The 23,243-nt window shown below is 32.1% G+C and overlaps 1 protein-coding gene across 3 annotated transcripts in view; it reads right to left on the reverse strand.

Moving 5' to 3' along the window:
• LOC145239855 (uncharacterized) overlaps positions 1-23,243 on the reverse strand; it is a 251,978-nt gene that overhangs the window by 60,740 nt on the left and 167,995 nt on the right. For 2 of the 3 annotated variants that reach the window (XM_080103414.1, XM_080103416.1), the window contains 4 exons: positions 20,419-20,517; positions 12,611-12,709; positions 7,850-7,954; positions 4,108-4,206 (listed from right to left, as the gene is read on the reverse strand). In XM_080103414.1, the coding sequence (XP_079959540.1) occupies positions 4,108-4,206; positions 7,850-7,954; positions 12,611-12,709; positions 20,419-20,517 (402 nt within the window). The remainder of the gene's footprint in view (positions 1-4,107; positions 4,207-7,849; positions 7,955-12,610; positions 12,710-20,418; positions 20,518-23,243) is intronic. The other variant, XM_080103415.1, reaches the window with a different exon arrangement.

Genomic DNA, 23,243 nt, shown 5'->3' on the forward strand with positions numbered 1-23,243 from the left:
AATATTGCTAATATTCTATTATATAGCAAATGCTTTGAAGAATCGATACCAAAAAGTCGATACTGAAAAAGATACAATCGATAAATAACTACACACTTTGCTTAAAATACAATAATTTCTATCGACAATTTATTATTACATGATATTACTTAATCTACGGAAGACCATACTGCCTAAAAACACTTCTTATCTATTTACAAACAGTTATTACACCCTCTTTTTTAAAATTACGTCCAAGTCACCCGCTATGTGGGGGAAAATGATTGTAATCATGAAATTAAAAATAAATTCAATCTATGAAAATAAAATAATTTATAGTTGAAGTAAAACAAAACTATCAAAAATAGCAGTTTTACTCTATTTTTATTTATAGGTATTTACTAGGAAGTAATTAAAGTTTGATAGGAATTAGTGCGAAGAAAAAATATAAAGTGAAAATAACATAATATCACAGGTATTTCACTATAAATGGCGTTTGAAAATATAATCTAACTCAGTTACTAAAAAAAAAGATTGTTACCTGTTTGGTTACATTAAATAATAATTTAAGGGTAAGAGTGACCATAAATGAAGAAAGTCATCGATCGTTGTAGATGAAGACCACAAACACCACTTGTTTTGGATCTAAGATCATAGTGTATTATCTGTTTTAATGCTACACTTAACCTACCTTTTCCTCGTTCAATGAAGGAGAAATCTTTCTAGACTGGGGCAATTTTATGCGTTTCTTATCCAGAGTGCCCCATTTTGGAGAGCCTAATTTTTCTAACATTAAAAAACGATCTTGTGTCTAACTCTGCCCTCTTGGGGAGGCAAGTAAATAGGAACTTCACTGATTTGTCAACTATGTGATGATGCTGTGACTTGCGCTTGACATAGATAAAAGTGCATCTACCATACTCTATCGCTCGGAAACACTTGACACTGATGGAAAGACAGGGTCAAGATGACCAAACGTTTTGCAGGTGTTGTTTCAAACACATACGGCGCCCAGCATTCCCAAAATGATTACCATATGGTACTGGCAAGCCTTGTCGTTGCTTAACTTCGGGAGTTATGTTGGCAATAATATATATATATATATATATATATATATATATATATATATATATATATATATATATATGGGGGGTATGTATGGGTGTACGTATATATCATTTATAAAAAAGTAAACCCTTATTCTTCATTTAATCATCAAAACAAACGTTAGAATTAAATGGATTTATTTTGTCTCGTAAAGGCTACCGTAGTTTCCTTAAAAAGTAATGTTAAATTTTGGAGTTTTTAAAATTTTGCCACGCAAAATCTATAGAGTGAGACAAAAGATGTAATTATTTGAGATTCAGATACTTATGCTATAATATTTTTGCATATTCTTATAGCAAATACGCCTAAATCTTATTTAAACAAGAAATAATAATAATTGATTCAAAAATCCTTTAAAAGTATTCAAATGTGTAACCCATTAAGACAAAACTCGCCTTGAATGGTGTTTTTTTTTAATTAAAAATTTAAATTTCTATTAAAAATAGTAGAAAAAGTTTTATATTATTCTGCTTTTTATATGATTAAATTCAGGCGCTTACCTTCCTAGAGTAAAATTTGCTCAAAAATAATATATTTTTTTTATAGATTTTAACTTGGTTTAAAAAACAACTTGTTTTCCCCCCACATTTTTGGAGTGCTTCATATTTAACGTGGGTAGGTAAGTACTTTAAGTTGGATTGAAAATCAAATTGTATTTAACTAGTATTTAATTGCATTTTATTTGTTGATGATTCTAATTGTATTTAATTTTTTGACGATTCTAATTATGTTTAATTAGTTGACTATTCTGATTGTATGTAATTAATTAATTAGCGATTCTAACTGTATTGAATTAGTTGACGGTTCTAATTGTATTTAATTTTTGACGATTCTGATTGTATTTAATCTGTTGCGATTCTAATTGTATTTAATTTGTATACGATTCTAATTGTATTAAATTTGTATACGATTCTAATTGTATTTAACTTGTTGACGATTCTTATTGTATTTAATTAGTTGCGATTGTAATTGTATTTAATTAGTTGCGATTCTAATTGTATTTAATTTGTTGGCGATTCTAATTTTATTTTTCGACGATTCTAATTGTATTTAACAAGTTGACTATTCTAAATCTATTTAATTTTTTGACGATTCTAATTGCATTTAATTTGTTGACGATTCAAATTGTATTACATTTGTTGACGATTTTATTGTATTTAATTAGTTGACAATTCTAATTGTATTTAATTAGTTGAAGTTTCTGATTGTATTTAATTATTTGACGATCCTAATTGTATTTAATTTGTTGACGATTCTAATTGTATTTAATTAGTAGCGGTTGTATTTGTATTTAATTAGTTTACGATTCTAATTGTATTTAATTAGTTTACGATTCTAATTGTATTTAATTTGTTGACGATTCTAATTGTATTTAATTAGTTGACGATTCTAATTGTATTTAATTTTTGACGATTGTAATTGCAATTAATCTGTTGAAGATTCTAATTGTATTTAATTTGTTGACAATTCTAATTGTATTTAACTTATTGCTAAAAGCGATAGTATACTTAAAATGTGATTATCTTATGTCCAATACAAACTACTTGATCATTTTACAATCACCAAACAAACATTTAAATATTTTGTTAGAACAAGTAAACTAATTAATACAATTCCAACTATTTTTGATTGCTATCTGTCATTCAAAAATTAAATATTCATTTCCTATTTACTAAATTTGTTTATATTTGCACGAAAATATATCATCCAGCTTTTGTACGAGGCTTACTGGCATTTCCTTAACTGCCAAGAAATTGACGATTATAATCTTTGTCCTTATTCGGCAAAAGTATCAATCATTTCTATTTCGGTCATCTACATTTTTATAATAATTATTTCTTTCCGTGTTTTATTGGATCTAATCATCTAGAGTATCCCACGAAAGGAGAAAAGAAAAAAGGAACAGGAACAGAACAGACAAGATGCTGCCAAATGTAGCCGAACTCTTTATGACTGGATGAAGCCTAGAGTGACAGCTTAACATCAGATGAAGCGGCGGACTCGGCAAACTTGAAGGAAACCCGGAGAGTAAAAAGTAAAAAATCGACGATATGGAAGCAGTTGACTAGCCAAATGAAGCACGCAATGTTGATGACCTTGAGTTAAATAGAAGGAACTTTGGAAGTTGAAGACCATTTTTCATGCTACTTGAATTATACAGTGTATAAATGAAGAAGGGCGCTATTTTCAGAAGAAATGCTATGAAAGGACCATTTGGTTAGAGTATTCCTCTCAGAAATATATGTTTTGCTTCATCTATTGTCTCTTTTTGATTGAAGAAAAAAGTACAGTGGCCGAGTAGCATAGGAATCAGAGGGCAGAAGCCATTGAAATGAAGAGACGTTATCTGATATCTTGTTGCTAACAACTAGAAAGTATTTAAAAACCAACAACAATGAAGTTATAAGCATATTAAAAGAAACTGCACACAGAACGATACTCTTATAAATATAAAATATGACCTGCTTAATAGCATACTGTATTAATCATATTGATGAATTTTCTTGTAGTCATGTGTAAATAATAAGCATTTCCTTTAAATTCCCTAGTCCTACTGATAACCAGGCAATCTACTTTATGTCCATGAATATTGCTTGCCCTTTTTTTAGCATCACGTCAGTTTTTTTACTCATCCGCTATACTCTCCACGCCTCTCACCTCTACCAATTTTTCAAGTATCTCGGCAACTTTCAGCGTGAAAAATACTTCAAAAACCTAAACGATATCAAAAATGCCTTCATCAATTTCATCGATACCAAAAGGCAAGGTTTTTACGTTACTGGCATGAATACACCTGCTCTGCATTCACAAAAGTGTGTTAATTCTGATTGTGCTCGTCAGTTTTTAAATGAAAAACTCTATACACTATTTCCGTCGACACGTATTTATATACGTATATATCCAGCGAATGTGTCAAACATCCTTGTGTGTTTGAAAGTTTATGTAAGATAAATAAACAGTTGATAAAAATAAGTATTCAAGAAAAAATAACTGATGTCGCTTAAAAAATATTACGCTTACCTTGTCTTTAAGATGAAGATTACATTTCATTATAATTAATTTTTCTGCTGCTTCAAGGCATCCATTTTCTGTGGCTAAATGGAGGGATGTACGATCATTCTGAAAACAAAAATAAGAACTATTTAAGTCAGGATATACTTAATTTTTATTTGAAATCACTTTGTACTTTCAAAGGACACACTCTTACTTGAAAGACTAATAAAATGTAAATGTAAAAATTGAATAAAGTTTCTTATTTCTAAAGATTTCTCTAGATTTTAAAATGGTTTCCTTTATATGCTATGCTTAAGTAACGTTATAAAATTAAAACTGATGTGAATTTTATTACTTATGTTCATATTTATTTTCATATCAATGCAGAGTTTTCTTCTGCGTTGTCTATAAAACAAAAAATTAGTACAGACTAATTTGTTGTTTTATAGACAACGCAACAAATTATGCGCTTATTAATTACCATAAATGGTGTAATACATCAACTTCATGTAGAAAGTATGACGTCGGAGCGCAACTTATCTATAAATAGTAGAAGCACCCCCCACCATCCGTTTATTTTGTATTTAGTTTTATTTCGATCATTGAACAAGTCCTTCAAAACGCCCTATAGTTTTTAAAAACACAAACCGAAAGCAATCACGACAGTATCAAACCCACAGGTTTTCCTTGTCCGATATGACTTCATCGCATTCCTTTTCTCTCCTTATGTTCTCGTTATGCCCGAAAGTAACGAGAGAGAAAGAGAAACTAATTCAACGAATGTTTTAGCGCTGATAACGAACGAAATATTACATTAACTGCTGTGTGTGTGTGTTTTGTAAAAATGCTAGGCACTAATAAAGCGTTTGAACGTAGCAAAACTAACTTTCATCGGCATCTTCCAGTTATCTAGAGTAAAGACCGAAAGTTGTCGTAGTCTTAAACATTTTTGAGGAAGAAAAGCATTATTTCTCGAAAAATTGTAAAAACATTAAACTTTTACATTTTCTGTAAAAAAACATGTTTCAGACTAAAAATACAAAGTTATTTTTTTTTCAGCATAAAAATGAAGCAAATTTTTAACAATAATTTTGACAACAATTTGTTTACGTATTTCTGCGAAGGAGTCTGTTTTATCTTGTTAACAATCTTGTAATTTATATTTTTATAAAATAATTATATAACTAGGTAGAATACTTTTAATTTAAAATTTAATATATGAAAGCCATCTATTTAATTTATGAAAGCCATCATTTCAGTCTAATGATTACTGTTCTCGTGTAGGGAAGGCGAAATACAACTTTTTCTAGATCTACAGCAGATGTGCTTACAGTTATATCTCATAGGATTAGCAAATCTCTCGACGAAGGCAACCTTTCTAGGGTAATTGCTCTTGACATTTCTAAGGCCTTTGATAGGGTATGGCATAAAGATTTACTTCATAAGATCTCTAGCTATGGTATTGCTGGAAATGTCTTCTCAATTATTAAATCATTTCTTTCTGATAGGTTCATAAGAGTAGTAGTTGAGGGGCAAAAAATCAGAAGCTCACAGTATTAATGCCGGTGTCTCTCAGGGGTCCATCCTGGGCCCAACTCTTTTCCTGATCTACATTAATGATCTTCCAAATCACATCCTTACATCATTTGTAGACATCTATGCTGACGACACTACCATTTATGGTAGCACATCTAAGACAGTAAACGACCAAGTTCTCTCCGATTCTCTCTCCTCTGATCTTGAGCACGTATTACAATGGGGTAAGGAGTGGCTGGTTACTTTTAATGCATCTAAAACCAAGCTTCTCTCTTTACATCATCAACATTCTGATCCACATATGGCATCAATTTTATGAATGGTTCTCGTCTTCAGGAGGCCTCAAGTTTTGACAAGCTCCTTGGCTTGACCATTACTCCTGATCTTAACTGGAACACCTACATCAAATCTGTTGCCAAGGCCGCTGGAAAAATGGTGGGATCTTTCTATCGATCCGGTAGATATCTCACTGCTGATGCTATTCTCTATCTATATAAGAGCCAGTTACGTCCAAGGATGGAATACTGTTGACACATCTGGGCAGGAGCTGCTAGAAAGGACTTGGCCTGCCTTGATAGAGTTCAAAATAGACTTCGTAGCCTCGTAGGAGATGTCCTTTTCTCTTCCTTGCAACCTCTATCTCACAGAAGAGATGTTGCGAGTTTGTCTCTGATGTATCGTTATTTTCATGGAAAGTGTTCGACTGAGCTTCAATCTATGGTTCCCCCTCGCCAAACTTTCACAAGAAACACTCGTCTAGCTGTAAACACTATCAATAATTCCCCCACTCTTTATCTGTGCCTAAACCTAAACGTAGATTCCATGAACAAAGCTTCTTTCTTAGAACTGCACGCCTGTTGAATTGTCTTCCGTTTTCCTGCTTTCCGGCTGACTACAATATGGTTGTGTTCAAGTCTAAGGTAAATAAGTTCTTGATGAGCCGTTCCATATAAGTTATCAAATTTACCAAATTTTCATTACTAATGATTACTATATTGTCCAATTTCTACTGTACACTCTTTAACCCTTATCCTTGAGTGGCCTCTTGGCCTTGATAAGTGGTGATGCCTATGTAAAAAAATAATCATATCAGCAACGCACAAATTTATATAAAAGTTACAAAGTTATGGAATCTGGTATATTTCGCATATTTGTGCGTTGAAAAAATAAATAAATAAAACGTGTGTATAACTCAGTCGAAGATATTTACTTTGAAATTGAATATGTAGAGACAATGTTATTTTATAGTTAAGTGGTGACAAAAATATAATCTGTTCTGTTATCAGGTATAAAAGGTGAAGGCTTTCTTAATCAAGAGAATTATAAAAGTAGAAATTTGTAAGAAAAGTTGTAAAATCATTTGCCCACTGTAACAATCGATTCGGAAAACAGCCATTCAACACGATATTTTTTATATCACACATTAATATGTAAAGTGTCTCGAAATAGTATGTTAAAATCATAAAACGTCATTAAGATGACTATTAATAACGATATCGAATATATGACCGTTCAAAACATCGAATAGTCATAGCATTTATTTTTATAAATAAGTAAGAAAATATCAGAATAAACATTCAGAGAAAGACGTGGGTTCAAATAGAAAAAGTGGTTACGTCGCAGAAATCTGCAGTTTTATTGAATAGTTGTCTTTAGATGTGATATGATATTCATTGTGGCTTTGAAGTGTTCGTTAAGTATTCTGGATCAATCTGTCTTTCATTAGTTTGCAAATGATTTAAAAGAAATAAACGCCTATTATCAGCTGTTATACTTCAAAATTACTACTGAAACTTACAGAGAAAATTCAATAGACAAATGATTATTCCAGTGTCCATGTTTGAACATCTTGATTGATTGAGTTTTTTTTTTAAAACTGTACAATATCTTGAAATAAATTATTTAGAGCAAGTTATGTAATATTTATAAAAGTGACATCTTACATTAACAATGTTTTCACCTAAACCAAACATGTATGTATATGCATCTTATTTAATATCTTTTATTATAGTATCGTTATTTGCATTTAAATGTTATTGTGTCCATTATAATCATACTTTGTTGTTTATTTCTAATCAAACTATCAGCCTCGTATACGAGAATCCAGCCATAGAAATACATAATAACAGCGATTGTTTAAATGTGTTTTTACTGACTGAATGAATTAGTATCAGATTCAATAATAGAATGCAATATTTAGCATCAATTATAAATGAAAATATTTTTAACTTACGCGTTCCATTTGGTCAACATCAAAGTTATCAAGAGATTCAGCAATAAAATTCAATATATTTATGTGATTGTTTTGTGCTGCACAATGAAGAATGCTCATGCCTTGCTGGAAAAACACAAAATTAAAGATGCATTTCAACCAGTCTGTATCAAAATATACCTGCTACTCGGCCGTATTCTCTCTAGTTACCAAAAAGCATTAAACAAACTCTAAGCCGAGTAAATAAAAATATCAACGTATATTCAACTGCATGGAAGAACATTAAAATTATATTGTAAATTATCCTTGACCTATAGTATAAATTTATTAAGTAGGTGTTTTTAATAAACTAGGTAGATTGTTTTTGTTTCGAACGACCACATGAAAAATATTTCTTTGTTGAATTGTTCAATTAATTTATTTTCTCGTACTATCAAATAAATAAAGTGGTCTTCTCTTTAAAACTCTGAAAACGTCAGTTTAGAACAAGTCCCAGTTGATAGTATCAAATCACATATTTCCCTGAATTAAAAATTATCATTTTTTATATTAATAGAATGCAAATGATTTTCCATAAAACTTTCGATATCATAGGTAATATTAAGTTGACGTGAAAGTTCTTGCAGAAAGTTAAATTTTATTTCAAATGATGTATTTTCAAATAATGTTTCGTTATAATACCTTCATTTTATATATCATTTTAAAGAGCGTTTTAGTTCTATATAATAGTTAAAATTACAATCGTTTTAAAACAATTATGTCTTCTTTTACGAACGTTGAATATAAGGTGGAAAAAAAGAAAATGTGCACAAGTTTCTTATTTCAATTCAAGCTAGGCCAAAAAGCTGCTGAAACAACTCGCGATATCAACGAAGCGTTTGACCCAGGAACCGACACTAAACGTATAGCACAATGGTGGCTTACAAAATTTCGTGACGGCAATGAGTATCTTGAAGTTGATGAGCGTAGTGGTCGGCCATCAGATGTTGATAATGATCAATTAAGAGCCTTAGTCGAAGCCAATCCATGCACAACTGTCCGAAAACTTGCTTTTGAACTAGACGTAACGTATAAGGACATTTGCAACCACTTGAAGGAGATTGGAAATACAAACCCTTATTAGTGGGTGCCTCATGAATTGAACGAGAACCAAAAGAAACACTATCATGAGGTGTCATCTTCCCTTCTTTTTACGCAACAGGAAACGACCCGTTTCTAGACTTGCGATGAAAAGTGGGTTGTTTATCAGTGACGCTCAGCTCAGTGATTAGACGCCGACAAAGGCAGCTTTACACCAATAGAAGGTAATGCTGACTGTTTGTAGTCTGCGACCGGTCCCATCTGTTACAGTTTTGTATGCAGACGAAACAATTACTGTAGAAGTTGAAAGAATTAGGCTGCGAAACTCTGCCTCATCCGCTATACTCTCCAGATCTCTCACCTACCGACTACCATTTTTTAAGCATATCGACAACTTGATGCGTGAATAATACTTCAAAAACCTAAATGATATAAAAAAACGCCTTCATCGCCACCGGAACGCATATATATACTTGTTTAGCGTTAACAAAAGTATGTTAATTTTGATGGTGCTTATTTAAATCAATAAATATTTGTTGGAGACGAAATATGTTCATCTCAATTTAAAAGTTAAAAACCGCAAGAACTTTCTTATCAACCTGGTACGTAAACACAACTTTTAGGTTCACTGCTTACTAAAGTTACTACTAAAGCGTGTTCCTAGCCCATAATACATACATTTTATTAAAATTCTTATTTTTCCGAGTAGACGTTCTCTCTAAAATACGTCATCCAACTTAAAGTGTAGCAAATTCTATACTTGTGATACATAAACTAAAACCATCGCTTACTACCGTTTACCTTAATAGATGAATTTTTCGCATGAAGCCGATTTATTATTTGACTTTCTACGCATCAGTATTTACTATATAATGCATTACAGATACAGATTTATTTAACAAACGCTTCTTTATTCCTTGTAGTTTAATGGAATAACAGTTTAAGCCAAACCTAATAGTTCATACATATAAAGATTGAATTAATTTTGTTTAAAAAAAGGAGATCGTAAAATCGAACAGTTGACCTGGCACCAACATGGCCGAGTTCCCATACAGATACTATGAAAACACATTATGTTTTTCATATAATCCTAATAAATTATCTTCTGTTATTTTAATTTCGAAATACAACTTACAAATCAACTAGACATCAAAGAAATTCTAACATTTACATATAGACATGTTACACATTTCATTCGTGCAATTCTAAATAAAACCCATTTAACAATGGCAGTTACGGTAGTTCAAACGAAACAAAATAATATCTATCGGATCGATGAGTTTAGGTGACTACAAAGAACTTTACAAATTCGCCAATTTGTTTGCACTAATATTTGATGGAGTAATGTATGTAAAAAGACTTAACTATTCAAAACAAAACAATAGATAACGAAATACAATTGTATTATGATATAGGACTAAAATTAGAATTGTGGAATGTATAGAATCTGGAACGTGCTGTATTTTCGAGATAAGATTTTCAATTTAAATCATTTATGAGCTATTTTGTTTATTAAATTGTAAGATGACAGTAAATGAAGGTATGTCTCTATTAGAAGTTAGGGTTAACCAAAATCTTTTTACGGTAAAACCTTTCAAAATAAGTTAAAACGCAAAACGTTATCCAGGTAAAAAGAAGAGGGGTTTATGTATATTGCCTCACAAAAATGGAAACTCTAATCGATTACACGTCTCTTTTGACCGCTAACTAACTATGAAATGGTTGCTCATATAAAATAAATTTATGCATTTGGAAATGCGTTGTCGAAGTCTTGCTCTCACTTGAAGATTTTTGCACCAATGATATTATTTGGGATGGAGAAATTTTCTAAAGAGGGGCATGATGATGATATTTGAAGTCACCCAAACTAAACCATTTCCTGGCAAAATTGAATTCTTATTAAAGACAATGTTGTTTCTGTTCAAGATGATAGGTACTCAGTTTTGTGCTAGAAGACAACTATTTTACAGTTTCAAATATTAATCAATAAGCAGTGTGTCGTCAACCACTTTCGCTTTGGAGAAATGTTTTCATTATAATCTCATCATCTCTACGTATTTGAGACCTCTGGAGATAAATATAACGGTTTCTATTCCTTGTTATAAGTTGTGAGTGCGTGCGATCTTCCATGTAGAGGTATTTAATAATACGCATTCATTTCATTCAGGAATGCCTAAGGATGATGAACAATTTGTTCATGAGATTAAAGGTCTCAAAATTATCTGGTAAGTTCGCTTTCTCATGATTATCCGGTAAGTTCGCTTTCTCATTTCTTATGATGGTCTTAGTGTAAATGTAAGACATGCCATGCTCAGGAAAGTTACATAAAACATTGTAGTTCATAACTGTACTCAGGAGGTGGATGATGCAGGTTTCCGCTAGTGATAATAGAATTAGTGTGGGTGTTGTCCATGGCATTATGTGATAGGCACATTACCAGAATTGTATACCTTAATATAGGCTTGAGATATTGGTATGCCAATCAGTTGCGAATTTTCTGATTTGTTGGGTATCATATTTAGTTGCTTATTTATCAGCATAATTATCTGCAAAGTTCATTTCCTAGCTTTAGGATGGGCAGGTTTTCTTCTACGTATGGGACTCCTATTTTTAAGTGAACTAATCCATCGTTTTTAAGATCTCCTTTGTAAGCTTCTCTCTTCAAACACAATAGCACATGTTTTCCCGTGGCTGCAGGAGATCCCGGCCTTGAAAACTAATTTCTCCAATCTAAGCATAGCAAAACAAACAAAATCGCTTGATTTCTGATTATAGTTCCTTTTTCTTAAAACCTACAATTATATAATAAGTATGATAATACTAAGTTGTATCAACTTTTATGTATTCAACTATCGATTGAAATCAAGTAATACCTTCATCTTATTTAATTATTAATCAGTAACACATTTTTCATGTAAATGGTTTTGAAGTATTTTGTCAGAAATTAATGCCATTTACCTCGAATTTTTAACATATAATCTAGCGCACAATAGCTTGTATCTAATCATTTTAAAATCGTATAGTTGTTTTGCATTGTATTCTCGGATTTAACTTTTAATGATTATAAACTCTAAACTTGTAATGATTTATAAACTTTATTATTACATCCATCTCCTTTATTTTAAATTAGATTTGTATGAAAAGTGGAGTATTGATATCGTATATATATGACGACAAATATCTTCTCCGATATTCGTGACGTGAAAATTTAAAACGCAGGTTATATGAGAAACAGACTAATATAATTAATACATAAAAAAATATGTGTCGCTTGAAATACTGTAAAAATGTTATTGTAATCTGAAATTTTTAAATCCATGAATGTAAATATATTTTGATTAAAGTGTTTAATCTATTGGGGGGATTAGAAGTAATCGCCCGGTCGCATATTTCCACAGGAATGCAAGTTGTATATTTATTTTCTAGCTTAGATGAACAAATTAACAAAATCTTTTCACGAGTATAAAAAGGTAAATAATAAAAATAAAAAAATAACAGCATATAAATATATGCAGATTTTTTATTTTCAAAACACGCGTATTTTATTGGTTACAAATTCGCAATTGCTACGTATACTTTTGTTGAATTTTATTCGCTCTTATTCGTCGTTTGTTAAAATAAGGTTTACATTACGTTTCTTGTTAATTAATGTATGTTTTAGTTTTCATTTTCATGCTAAAATGGTGTCACCATGATATTTACCTTGGTTTGTATAGTCGTCCGGGCGCCACCATTCACCATGACCTTGAGCGCTTCCAGCTGTCCAAACCATGCGGCACAATGGATTGGGCCCATGCCGTACTTTGAAATAACAAAACAAATATTTTAATTAGAATCATAAAATCGTTTCATAAATGCTTCTTAAAAATCATCAAACATTGTGTTAGTTTATAAAACAAAACATATTTAAACAAATAATAAACAAAAATCGTTTAATTTAATAAAAACAAAAAAAGACTTTTAATCTTATGGTTAAAAAATATAGTGCAATTTGAAATAGTTTCGTTTTTTTTTTTTTTTTCAAAATTTAAATAATAATTTTTCTTTTAATAAAGGATAATATAGCAAAATTCAACTAAGAATAAATTGTACTATAGCGTTATGATCTCATATTTCGGAGGTTCAGGAGCTATTCTATTGGTTTGAAAATAATTACGTATTGTTTGATCAATTGATAAATTGCAACGATGGATTATTTAGATATTTCGACACTAGGTGTTCGGCTTCTCACCCATTCTTTGTCTGTTCGTTTCTCTCACTATATATATATATATATATATATATATATATATATATATATATATATATATGCGTGTCTGTGTAAAGACTAGGGAGGGCGCCGGCGTTGCCCGGTCGTAAAATACGCTTAAATATAATATTTAAACTAATCCAGATGTCTTCTTTTTTTGGTTTTACAAAGGGTTCCCTGCAGATCAAATCCCGGAGGTCACTCAAGGTGTGTGTCCGGTAGTCATTAGGACAATAGCGTTCTACTCCTGATTAGTGGAAATTTGGCATAATTTTATATTTTTTAAAAAAGATGGTCCAATAAGGACTTGTTTACGTTGAACTTGATAACAACAATATTGTAGTCAGCTTGTTCTATAGGCGGACATGTTTTAGGAATGAAGCTTTGTTGATGGAATCTACTTTTAGGTTTAGGCACCGATAGAGAATGGGTGAAATTTTTGATAGTTGTTAAGGTTAAACGAGTGTTTTTTTGTGAAGCATTGACAAGGGTGAAACCATAGAGCTCATTAGAACACTTGACATATAAAGAACGTCACCTCTTTTCTGTAGGAGAGAGGTTACAGAGAAGAGAGCCATCACCTAGTTGATTACGAAGTCAGTTTTGAACTGCCAAGACTTGCCTGGTTGCCCCGAGCATCTTCGGCCAAGGTGTGGCAGCAGTACTCTATCCTGTGAGATACTTGGCTCTTATACAGGTAGAGAATTGCATCGGCCGTGAGATATCTACTGGAGCGGTAGAATGATCCAACCCTTTTTCAACGACCTTGGCAACAAATTTAGTGTATATATATGGTTCAGATCAGGAGTAAAGGTCAGCCCAAGAAGCTTGTCTAAACAGGAAGCGTCCTCGAGGCGATAGCCGTTGATTTCCATTGGTTCCAGATATGGGCCAAAGCTTGTATGATGGAAAGAAGGAAAGTTGGATTTAGATGCATTAAAACTATGCAGATACCTTTGTTTCCACTTCACTACGTGCTCAAGATCAGAGGAAAGAGAATAAGAGATAATGTGGTCATTTACGGCTGTTCAAACGTTGCCATAGATGGTAATGTCGTCTGCATAAATGTCTACGTTGATCTAAGAAGGTGATTTGTGAAATCGTTGATAAAGATCAGGAAGAGAGTTTGGCCTAGGATGGAACTGTGATTAACGCCAGCATCTGTGAGCTTTTTAATTCTGCCCATCAACCACCGCTTATATAAACCTATAAGAAAGGAATGATTTAATAATTGAGAAAACATTTCCAGCTATTCTTTAGCTGGAGATCTTGTTTAGTAGGCATTTACGCCATACCTTATCGAAAGTCTTTGATAGCTGCGGTATATGGAGCAATTATTCTATAAGAGAAGCCCGCGTCGAGAGATTCACTCATCTTGTGAGATAGTACTGTTAGCACATCAGCAGAACGGAAAACATATTGCTTGTTAGTGATTAGGTTATTTTTGCTGAGGTGGTTGACTACTTCTCTGTTTAACGCAGATTTAGTAACTTATAACCGATTGGTCTGTACTTAGAGGAAGATGACAGATCGCCTGCATTTTTAAATAGGGACAAGTTTCCCACAGTTACACGAAGTATTTATCCTTAAAAACAACGTTAAACAGCTTAGTAAGTCTGGGGCTAGTTAAAAGTCAAACTTTTGGAGACCTATAATTTGAATTCCATCGGTGCCAAATACTTTACTGGAATCAGGAATTTTACTAAGTGTGGCAACATCATGCACAGTTATTTGTATGCCGCAGAAGGCGTTTTTAGACACAGGAGTAAATATGTGAGGGTATGCGACTCTGATTGCATTACGGATGATTTACTGCAAAGTTATTAGCAAATAGTTTGGTCTTGTCTGATGCTGATATCACTTCAGGTTCGTTGATTATGATTTGGTAGAAAAAAACGCTTCGGTTCACGACCCTGATTTTTTATTCGCCAAACCAAATGAAGACGTTGCTTAGTCACTGTGGACTTGACGGACTGAACATACAACCCTCTCGCGTTCTTTATTACTCTTTTACGGGGGTTTCTGGCAATCGTAATGGCAGCTTTAATCTCAGTAAATCTATTTCAATAAAGCAGCAGAAATAGTGATTTCTATGCGCAAAGGCATCAGCACGTTCTAGAGAGAACCACGACTGGCCGTAAGTTTTTGCTAAAATTTCTTGGAAGGTATGACGCAATCTATACCGAAAATTTACCATTCATTCGGGCCTGATACTACGTTTGTATCGCCTGTGAAATAAGGAGACTGAGGAAGGAAGAAGAAAACAGAAACTTAGTTTTGGATTTTCTATGTACTTGTTAGTAATTAGTGTATAGGGAGAGATAGCGTCAATTAAATGAACGAATAGGCGATTAAAATGAATCGAGTTTTAGGCAGTCGAAAAAAGGATTGCAGATACTTGAGAGCTGCTCCCGTTAATTACCGTTTACGTTAAAGGAAGTTGATGCAAATTCTTGCGGAGTTTGAACACTTTATTCATATTTGTTCGACAGACCTAATTATTCTTTGTTTTTTAAATGTTGTTCTGTTTGCGTGCGAGTTGACAGCAAATTGGGAACAGAAGGAGAAATCCGTTATAATATTGGATATAAAGGAAGAGCGAATAGCAAAAAAGTTCTAATACTATATTTTATGGAGGAGCAGATTGCAAAACCGTTCTAATACTATATTTTATTGAAGAACAGATTGCAAAGCAGTTCAAATACTATATTTTATGGAAGAGCAGATAGAAAACCCGTTCAAATACTAGATTTTATGGAAGAGCAGATAGCAAAACCGTTCTAATATTATTTTATGTAAGAGCAGAAACCGAGCAGATTGCAAAACCGTTATAATACTATATTTTATGAAAGAGCAAATAGTAATACCTTTCTAATACTATATTTTATCGAAGATCAGATAGAAAAATCGTTCTAATACTGTCTTTTATCGAGAAGCCGATAGCAAATCAGTTGTAATATTTTCAGGCAGAGCAGAGAGTAAAACGATTCTAATACTAGAATTCATGGGAGACCAGAAAGCAAAACGGTTCTAATACTATATTTTATGGCCGAGCAGATAGTAAAATCGTTCTAATACTAGATTTTGTTGAAGAGCAGATAGCAAGACCGTGCTAATACTATATTTTATAGAAAAGCAGAAAGAAAAATCGTTTTAATACTTGATTTTATGGTAGATCAGAAAGCAGAACTGTTCTAGTACTATATTTTATGGAGAAGACGATAGCAAAACTGTTCTAATACTATATTTTATTGCGGAGCAGATAGTAAAACCGATCTAATACTATATTTTATGGAAGAGCAGATAGCAAAACCGTTCTAATACTAGATTGTATGGAAGGCCAGATAGCAATATCGTTCGAATACTATATTTTAGAGAAGAGCAGATAGCAAAACCGTTCTAACACTATATTTTATTAAAGATCAGACAACCATATATTGCTAATACTATGTTTTATGGAAGACAGATTGCAACACCGATCTAATATTATATTTTATAGACGATCGGAGAGTAAAATCGTTCTAATACTATATTTTATTGACAAATCGGTGGCAAAATTGTTCTTATACTATATTTTATGGAAGAGCAGATAGCAAACCGTTCTAATAATATATGTTCTAGAGAAGACGATAGCAAAACCGTTCTAATACTATATTTTAAAGAAGAGGAGATAGTAAAACGGTTTTAATACTATAATTCATGGGGGACCCGATAAAAAACCGTTCTAATACTAGATTTTATGGAAGAGCAGATAGCAAAACCGTTCTAACAATAGGTTTTATGGAAGACCATATAGCAAAACCGTGATAATACTATATTTTGTGGAATAGCAGATAGGAAAACCGATCTAATACTATATTTTAAGGAAGAGCAGATAGTAAAACTATTACAATACTATATTTTATGGTAAGGCCGATAGCAAAACCGTTCTAATACTGTATTTAAGAATTCAGGTGATAAGTAATCTCCCTCTCAGTACAGGCCAATAAGTCCCCTGTGTGTTATGCGTAAGTTGCTGGAATCCATATTAAATAGAGAAATAGTCAACCACCTCACCAGGAATAACTTTCTTAGTGACACACAATATTGTTTCCGCTCTGCAAGATCTACCGCAGATGTGCTGAGGGTTATATCCCCCAGGATTAGTGAATCTCTTGACAAAGACTTTATTTCTAGGGAAATTGCTGATAGCAAAACCGTGCTAATACTAGATGTTATTGAAGTGCAGAAAGCAAAACCGTTCTAATACTATATTTTATGGAAGAGCAGAAAGCAAAATTGTTTTAATATTATGTTTTGTGAGAGAGCAGATAGCAAAACCGTTTTAATACTATATTTTATTGGAGACCAAATAGCAAAATCGTTCTGATACTATATTTCATGGGAGAGCAGATAGTAAAACCGTTCAAATACTATATTTCATGGTAGATCAGATAGCATAACCTTTCTATTACTAGATTTTGTGGTCGAGCAGAAAGCAAAGTCGTTCTAATACTATATTACTATATTTTATGGAAGACCAGATAGCCAAACTGTTCTAACACTATAATTTATGGAAGAGCAGATAGCAAATCCGTTCTAACACTATAATTTATGGAAGACCAGATAGCAAATCCGTTCTAACACTATAATTTATGGAAGAGCAAATAGCAAAACAGTTCTAATACTATATTTTATTGGAGACCAGATAGCTATATTTTTCTAATATATCATGGAAGTGCAGATAGCAAAGCCGTTCAAATACTATATTTTATGGAAGACCAGATAGTAAATCCGTTCTAATACTATATTTTATGGAAGAGCAGATTGCAAAACCGTTTTAATACTATATTTGTGGGAGATCAGATTGCAAAACCGTTCTAATACTATATTTCATGGAAGATCAGAAAGAAAAATCGTTTTAATACTATATTTTATGGAAGAGCTGATAGGAAAATCGTTCTAATACTATATTTTTTGAAAGAGCAGATAGCCAGAAACCGTTCTTATACTACATTTTGTGAGAGATCTGAAATCAAAACGGTTCTAATACTAGATTTTATGGCAGAGCAGATAGCAGAACCGTTCTAATACTATATTTTACTGAAGAGCAGATATCAAAACAGTTCTAATACTATACTTTTGGGAATAGCAGAAAGCAAAATCGATGATAACAAAAACGCGCTAATAATATGTATTATGGAAGAGCAGATACCAAAACCGTTCTAATAGTAGATTTTATGGAAGAGCAAATAGCAAACCGTTTTAATACTATATTTTATGGACAAGAGACGATAGCAAAATCTTCCTAATACTATATTTTTGGACGAGCAGATAGTAAAGCGATTCTAATACGATATTTTATGGAAGAGCAGATAGCAAAACCGTGCTAATACCATATTTTATGGAACAGCAGAAAGCAAACCCGTGCTAATACTATATTTTATGAAAGAACTGGTAGCAAAACTGTTCTAATACTATATTTTATGGAAGAGACGATAGCAAAACCTTTCTCATACTATAATTTTTTAAGAGCAGATAGTAAAACGATATTAATACTATATTTTATGGAAGAGTATACAGAAACCGTTCTAATACTAGAGTTTGTGGAAGACAAGATAGTAAAATCTGTATAATACTATATTTTATGGAAGAGCAGAAAGTAAAACCGTTCTAATACCGGATTTTATGGAAGATCTGATAGCAAAACCGTTCTAAAACTATATTTTATAGGAGAGCAGATTGTAAACCCGTTTTAATACTGTATTTTATGGGAGAGCAGATGGTGAAACCGTTTTAATACTATATTTTTTGGATGTGCAGATAGCAAAACCGTTCTAATACTATATTTGATTGAAGAGTAGATAGCAAAACAGTTCTAATGCTATATTTTGTGGATGAGAAGATATGAAAATCGTTCTGATACTAGGTTTTATGGAAGAGCAGAAAGTAAAACTGTTCTAATAATATATTTTATGGAAGGGCCGATAGCAGAACAGTTTTAATATTAGATTTTTTTAACAGCAGATGGCAAAACTGTTCTAATACTAGATTTTATGGAAGAGCATATAGGTAAACCTTTCTAATAGTAGATTTTATGGAAGAAAAGATATCCCAATCGTTATAAAACAATATTTCATGGAAAGCAGATAGCAAACCCTTTCTAATACTATATTTTATGGAAAAGCTGATAGCAACATCGTTCTAATAGTAGATTCTATAGAAGAGCAGATAGCAAAACCGTTCTAATACTAGATTTATGGAAGAGCAGATAGCAAAACCTTTCTAATACTATACTGACTGGAAGAGCAGATGACAAAACCGATTTAATACTGTATTCCATGGAAGAACAGATAGCAAAACCGTTCTAATACTCTAATTTATAGACGAGTAGATAGCAAAACTAAAATAAATGTACGATCCCAACTTAAGATTGCGTGAATATACCGGTTTCATGTCTAAGTAAAGCCGGCTAGGGGATTAATTGGACAAAACGAGATGAGAGGACAACAACAATAGAAAGCAAACATTTTTTAAGATACAGTTAAATGTTCAGCATTCCTATCCTGTCGTGATTAACTGATGAAGGCCAGATGAAACATCGTCAACAGCAAGTATAAAGATGAGGATAATTGTCAGCAAATAGAGTTTTGAAAATTTGAGGAGCGGATAAGTAAATAAGCAAAACATTCATTTTGGACAAGTAATGATTATATTAATGTCATTGTTAAACTCAACAGATCAAATTATAAATTATGTACACGACTGATCAAGAGAAGATGTGCGTGTAAATTTTGCTGAAATTGCTGAGTTTTTTTTACAAAATATATTAATAATATACTTGTTTAATTGAATTTCGTTCTTGACTTCATTTGCAAATACGCTTATTCTTATATAATATTACTTATTTTCAGCGATTTTTATATTGACGGAGATATCTAAAGCTGAAAATAAAATTTTGCAAATATATTCTGAAGGTTATTTGCATAATACTATCCAGTGAATGTGTAATCTAAATCTTCTCCCCATCTTCTCACATTATCCAATCATATCTCTTCGAGAAAATCACTATCATTTACAGATAAAACACAATTTATTCAGTTGACATTCTTTGTGAAATAGCGTGAAAATTATTTAGAATGTGTTTTGTTGCTGCATTAAAATTTCTAGAAGAGGCATTGACAAGTGGATTTCTTGAATTGTTCAAGGGCATTTTGCTTTGTTAATATACTAACCCAAAATATCAAATACACGTTTGCGAAAACAAAACTGTGCGACTTACCTTATCTCGGACTTCCACGTCTGTCCCATTTTCCAAAAGGAGTTGGATTATGTCAATATTTCCTTCGGCCGCCGCCCAGTGCAGGGCAGTTCTATCCAACTGTAAACATATATACCATGTCAGAAAACATCCGAATAAAAATATGTGAATGGACACTTGGTCGCAATATAGTTCGAAAAATCATATTGACAATTACACACACACACACACACACACACACACACACACACATATATATATATATATATTAATATATATCTATATTTAGATTAAAATGAGTTAGATTAAAACAAAATTACATTTAGAAGAACCTGAAAATATTTCTTTTAAAGAAACGATTTATATATTATCGAGAATTTTCGGGGAGCTGGACAAATTATTTTATATGCGTCATAAGTATCTTAATATTGTAACACAAATGAGGAGGATTTTCTTGCTTATGCGGGAAAATGAAATGCCCAATGTGAATTATTTAGGATAAAAGACCTCAAGGAATATATGTTAAATGTTCGCTCAAGATTTAACAGATTGAATTCCAGTGCATAGAAATGCCAAGGGAAGTATCAGAAACTTCAAAAACTAGTCACTTTCCAAAATCGAAGAATTCACAAATGAAAACTGTAAGAAGAAGTGAAAAAAAAACGTAAAGGGCTGAGCGCTTTAATTCAAGCCAAAAAGGACTAATTGGTAAAGCCAAACGCTAGGGAAAAATTTAGTTTGGGAAAATATAGACTCTCGTATCGCCTTTGTAACTAAACTTTTGCATTAACCCTAAGTGAATGTTCTGTGTTATGATTACATAAAGATATATATATATATATATATATATATATATATATATATATATATATATATATATCTTTATTATTATTATTATTATTATTATTATTATTATTAGCTAGATATAGGCATACATGTTTTTAAGATATCCATTTTCAGAGACCCCACATTGTCAGGCTACAAAGAAATATCATTCTACAGATACATTCTAAGAATATTTTTATATCTTATTACACAGAAGTCAAGAAACCGAAAACTATACAACCATTATTCCTATATATTCATACATATACAGTGCCGATTTAAAAAAAAGCCTGCACTTGTAATCTTTAAGAATACTGCAAATTTCAGCTAAATGCAATGTAATTGCTTAAACAACCTAGACCTTATTTGATTTGCTTTTTATTCCTCTATAATGTTACCTGTTCATATTTGACGTTGAATTGAAATATTCTAGTGTTCTCATCAATTTAAAAAACAACTTCAAATTGAGGAGGCAAAAAGAAAGTCCGAAGTAACAAATTCGCTTGAAACCAGCTTAAATTAACATCCCTAAATCAGTTTAAAATACCCACCAACAGGCAACAAAACATATCTAATCGTAATTGTTCTATTTCCGGTTATACAACATAACATTTAGTCATATACCACGACTTTCTCTTAGCGATTGTCAGGTGCTCATTAATCTCCACCTTTCGGTTTTATCCAATCGGGAAATCGGCCGCAATTTTAAATGTGATAAGAAAACGGTTCGAAAGACTGTAAAAGCACCAAAACCCCGACAGTGTTCGTGATACTCCTACATCTGGTCGTACTAGAGTTACTTCAAACAGGGAAGACAATGCCTATGACACAGATTTGAAACGGCTCCCTAAATCCAACAGCAGTGCAATCTTGTTAAAAATTTATCTCTTTCTACTGTCAAAGAAAGATTAAACGAATTTAATTTGCGAGGATATGTTGCAAGATGCAAGCTAATGATTTCTGCAAAGAACAGAAAACGCTGTCTGGACTTCATCAGATGTAATGAGGATCATGACTCTTCATTATTGGTCAAAAGTGCTTTTTAACAACGAAAGCAAGTTCAATAGGCTAGGCAGTTATGGTATGCAGTACGTCCGTCGGAGGAAAGACGAAGAATTTAATCCTAGGTGCTCAGTTTCAACGCTGCAAGGTGGTGGGGGTTAAGTTTTGGTGTGAGGCATTATAAGTACCAATAATCCATGGTCTATTGCTCGCTTGCAAGGTCAAATTAATTCGAACAAGTTCATTAATATGTTAGCTGGGCATTTTCTACCCTACTTTGGATGATAATCCCATCTTCATGCGCGATAATGCTCTCATTCACACAGCTGACAATGTCAAGAGGTTCCTGAAAGGACATGATATTCTGTGCAATTAAACTGAACGACCTAGACTAAAAAGATTTAAGCATACATATATAAAAATAAGCTATATCTAGCTAATATTAATGATATGTATTTATTACATACTAATAATTACAATCATTAATTAACATGATAATACCAAAACAATCCACCACTACAACTACTACTATTGCTATTATTATTATTATTATTATTATTATTATTATTATTATTATTATTATTATTAATAATACTATTACTACTACTACTACGCTTATTGTTCCGTCCTTTATCATGCTGTGGATTCCTAAAAAAGGAAATTGAAATATAAAAAAAAATTGGTGTCGCTGTTGAGGCAAAGCTAATAAAATGATTTGTCTTTCTTGGCTTTTTGGCTAAGATCTGTTCTTCAGGTGCTACATTTCAATTTCTTCTCTCTCAGTGGAAGAGAAATACTTTACGACTAAGACAATTTTTTCTCCACGTTAAAAAACGACTATGGTGTCTAAACCTGTCCCGTGGGAAGGCATTGTGAATAGGTACTATGTTTAATGTGACAAAGTTTTAATATTAAAAAATTAACTGGAAAAAGTTATTTCTGATTTAATTACAAAATGCCCTGAAAATGTAACTTCTGATTAATCATAAAATGCCCTGGACAATGTCCGTTCTGATTAT

This window comes from Euprymna scolopes, chromosome 19 (genome assembly GCF_053919585.1).
Source record: "Euprymna scolopes isolate OS-2025 chromosome 19, ASM5391958v1, whole genome shotgun sequence".
Taxonomy (NCBI): Eukaryota; Metazoa; Mollusca; class Cephalopoda; order Sepiida; family Sepiolidae; genus Euprymna; species Euprymna scolopes.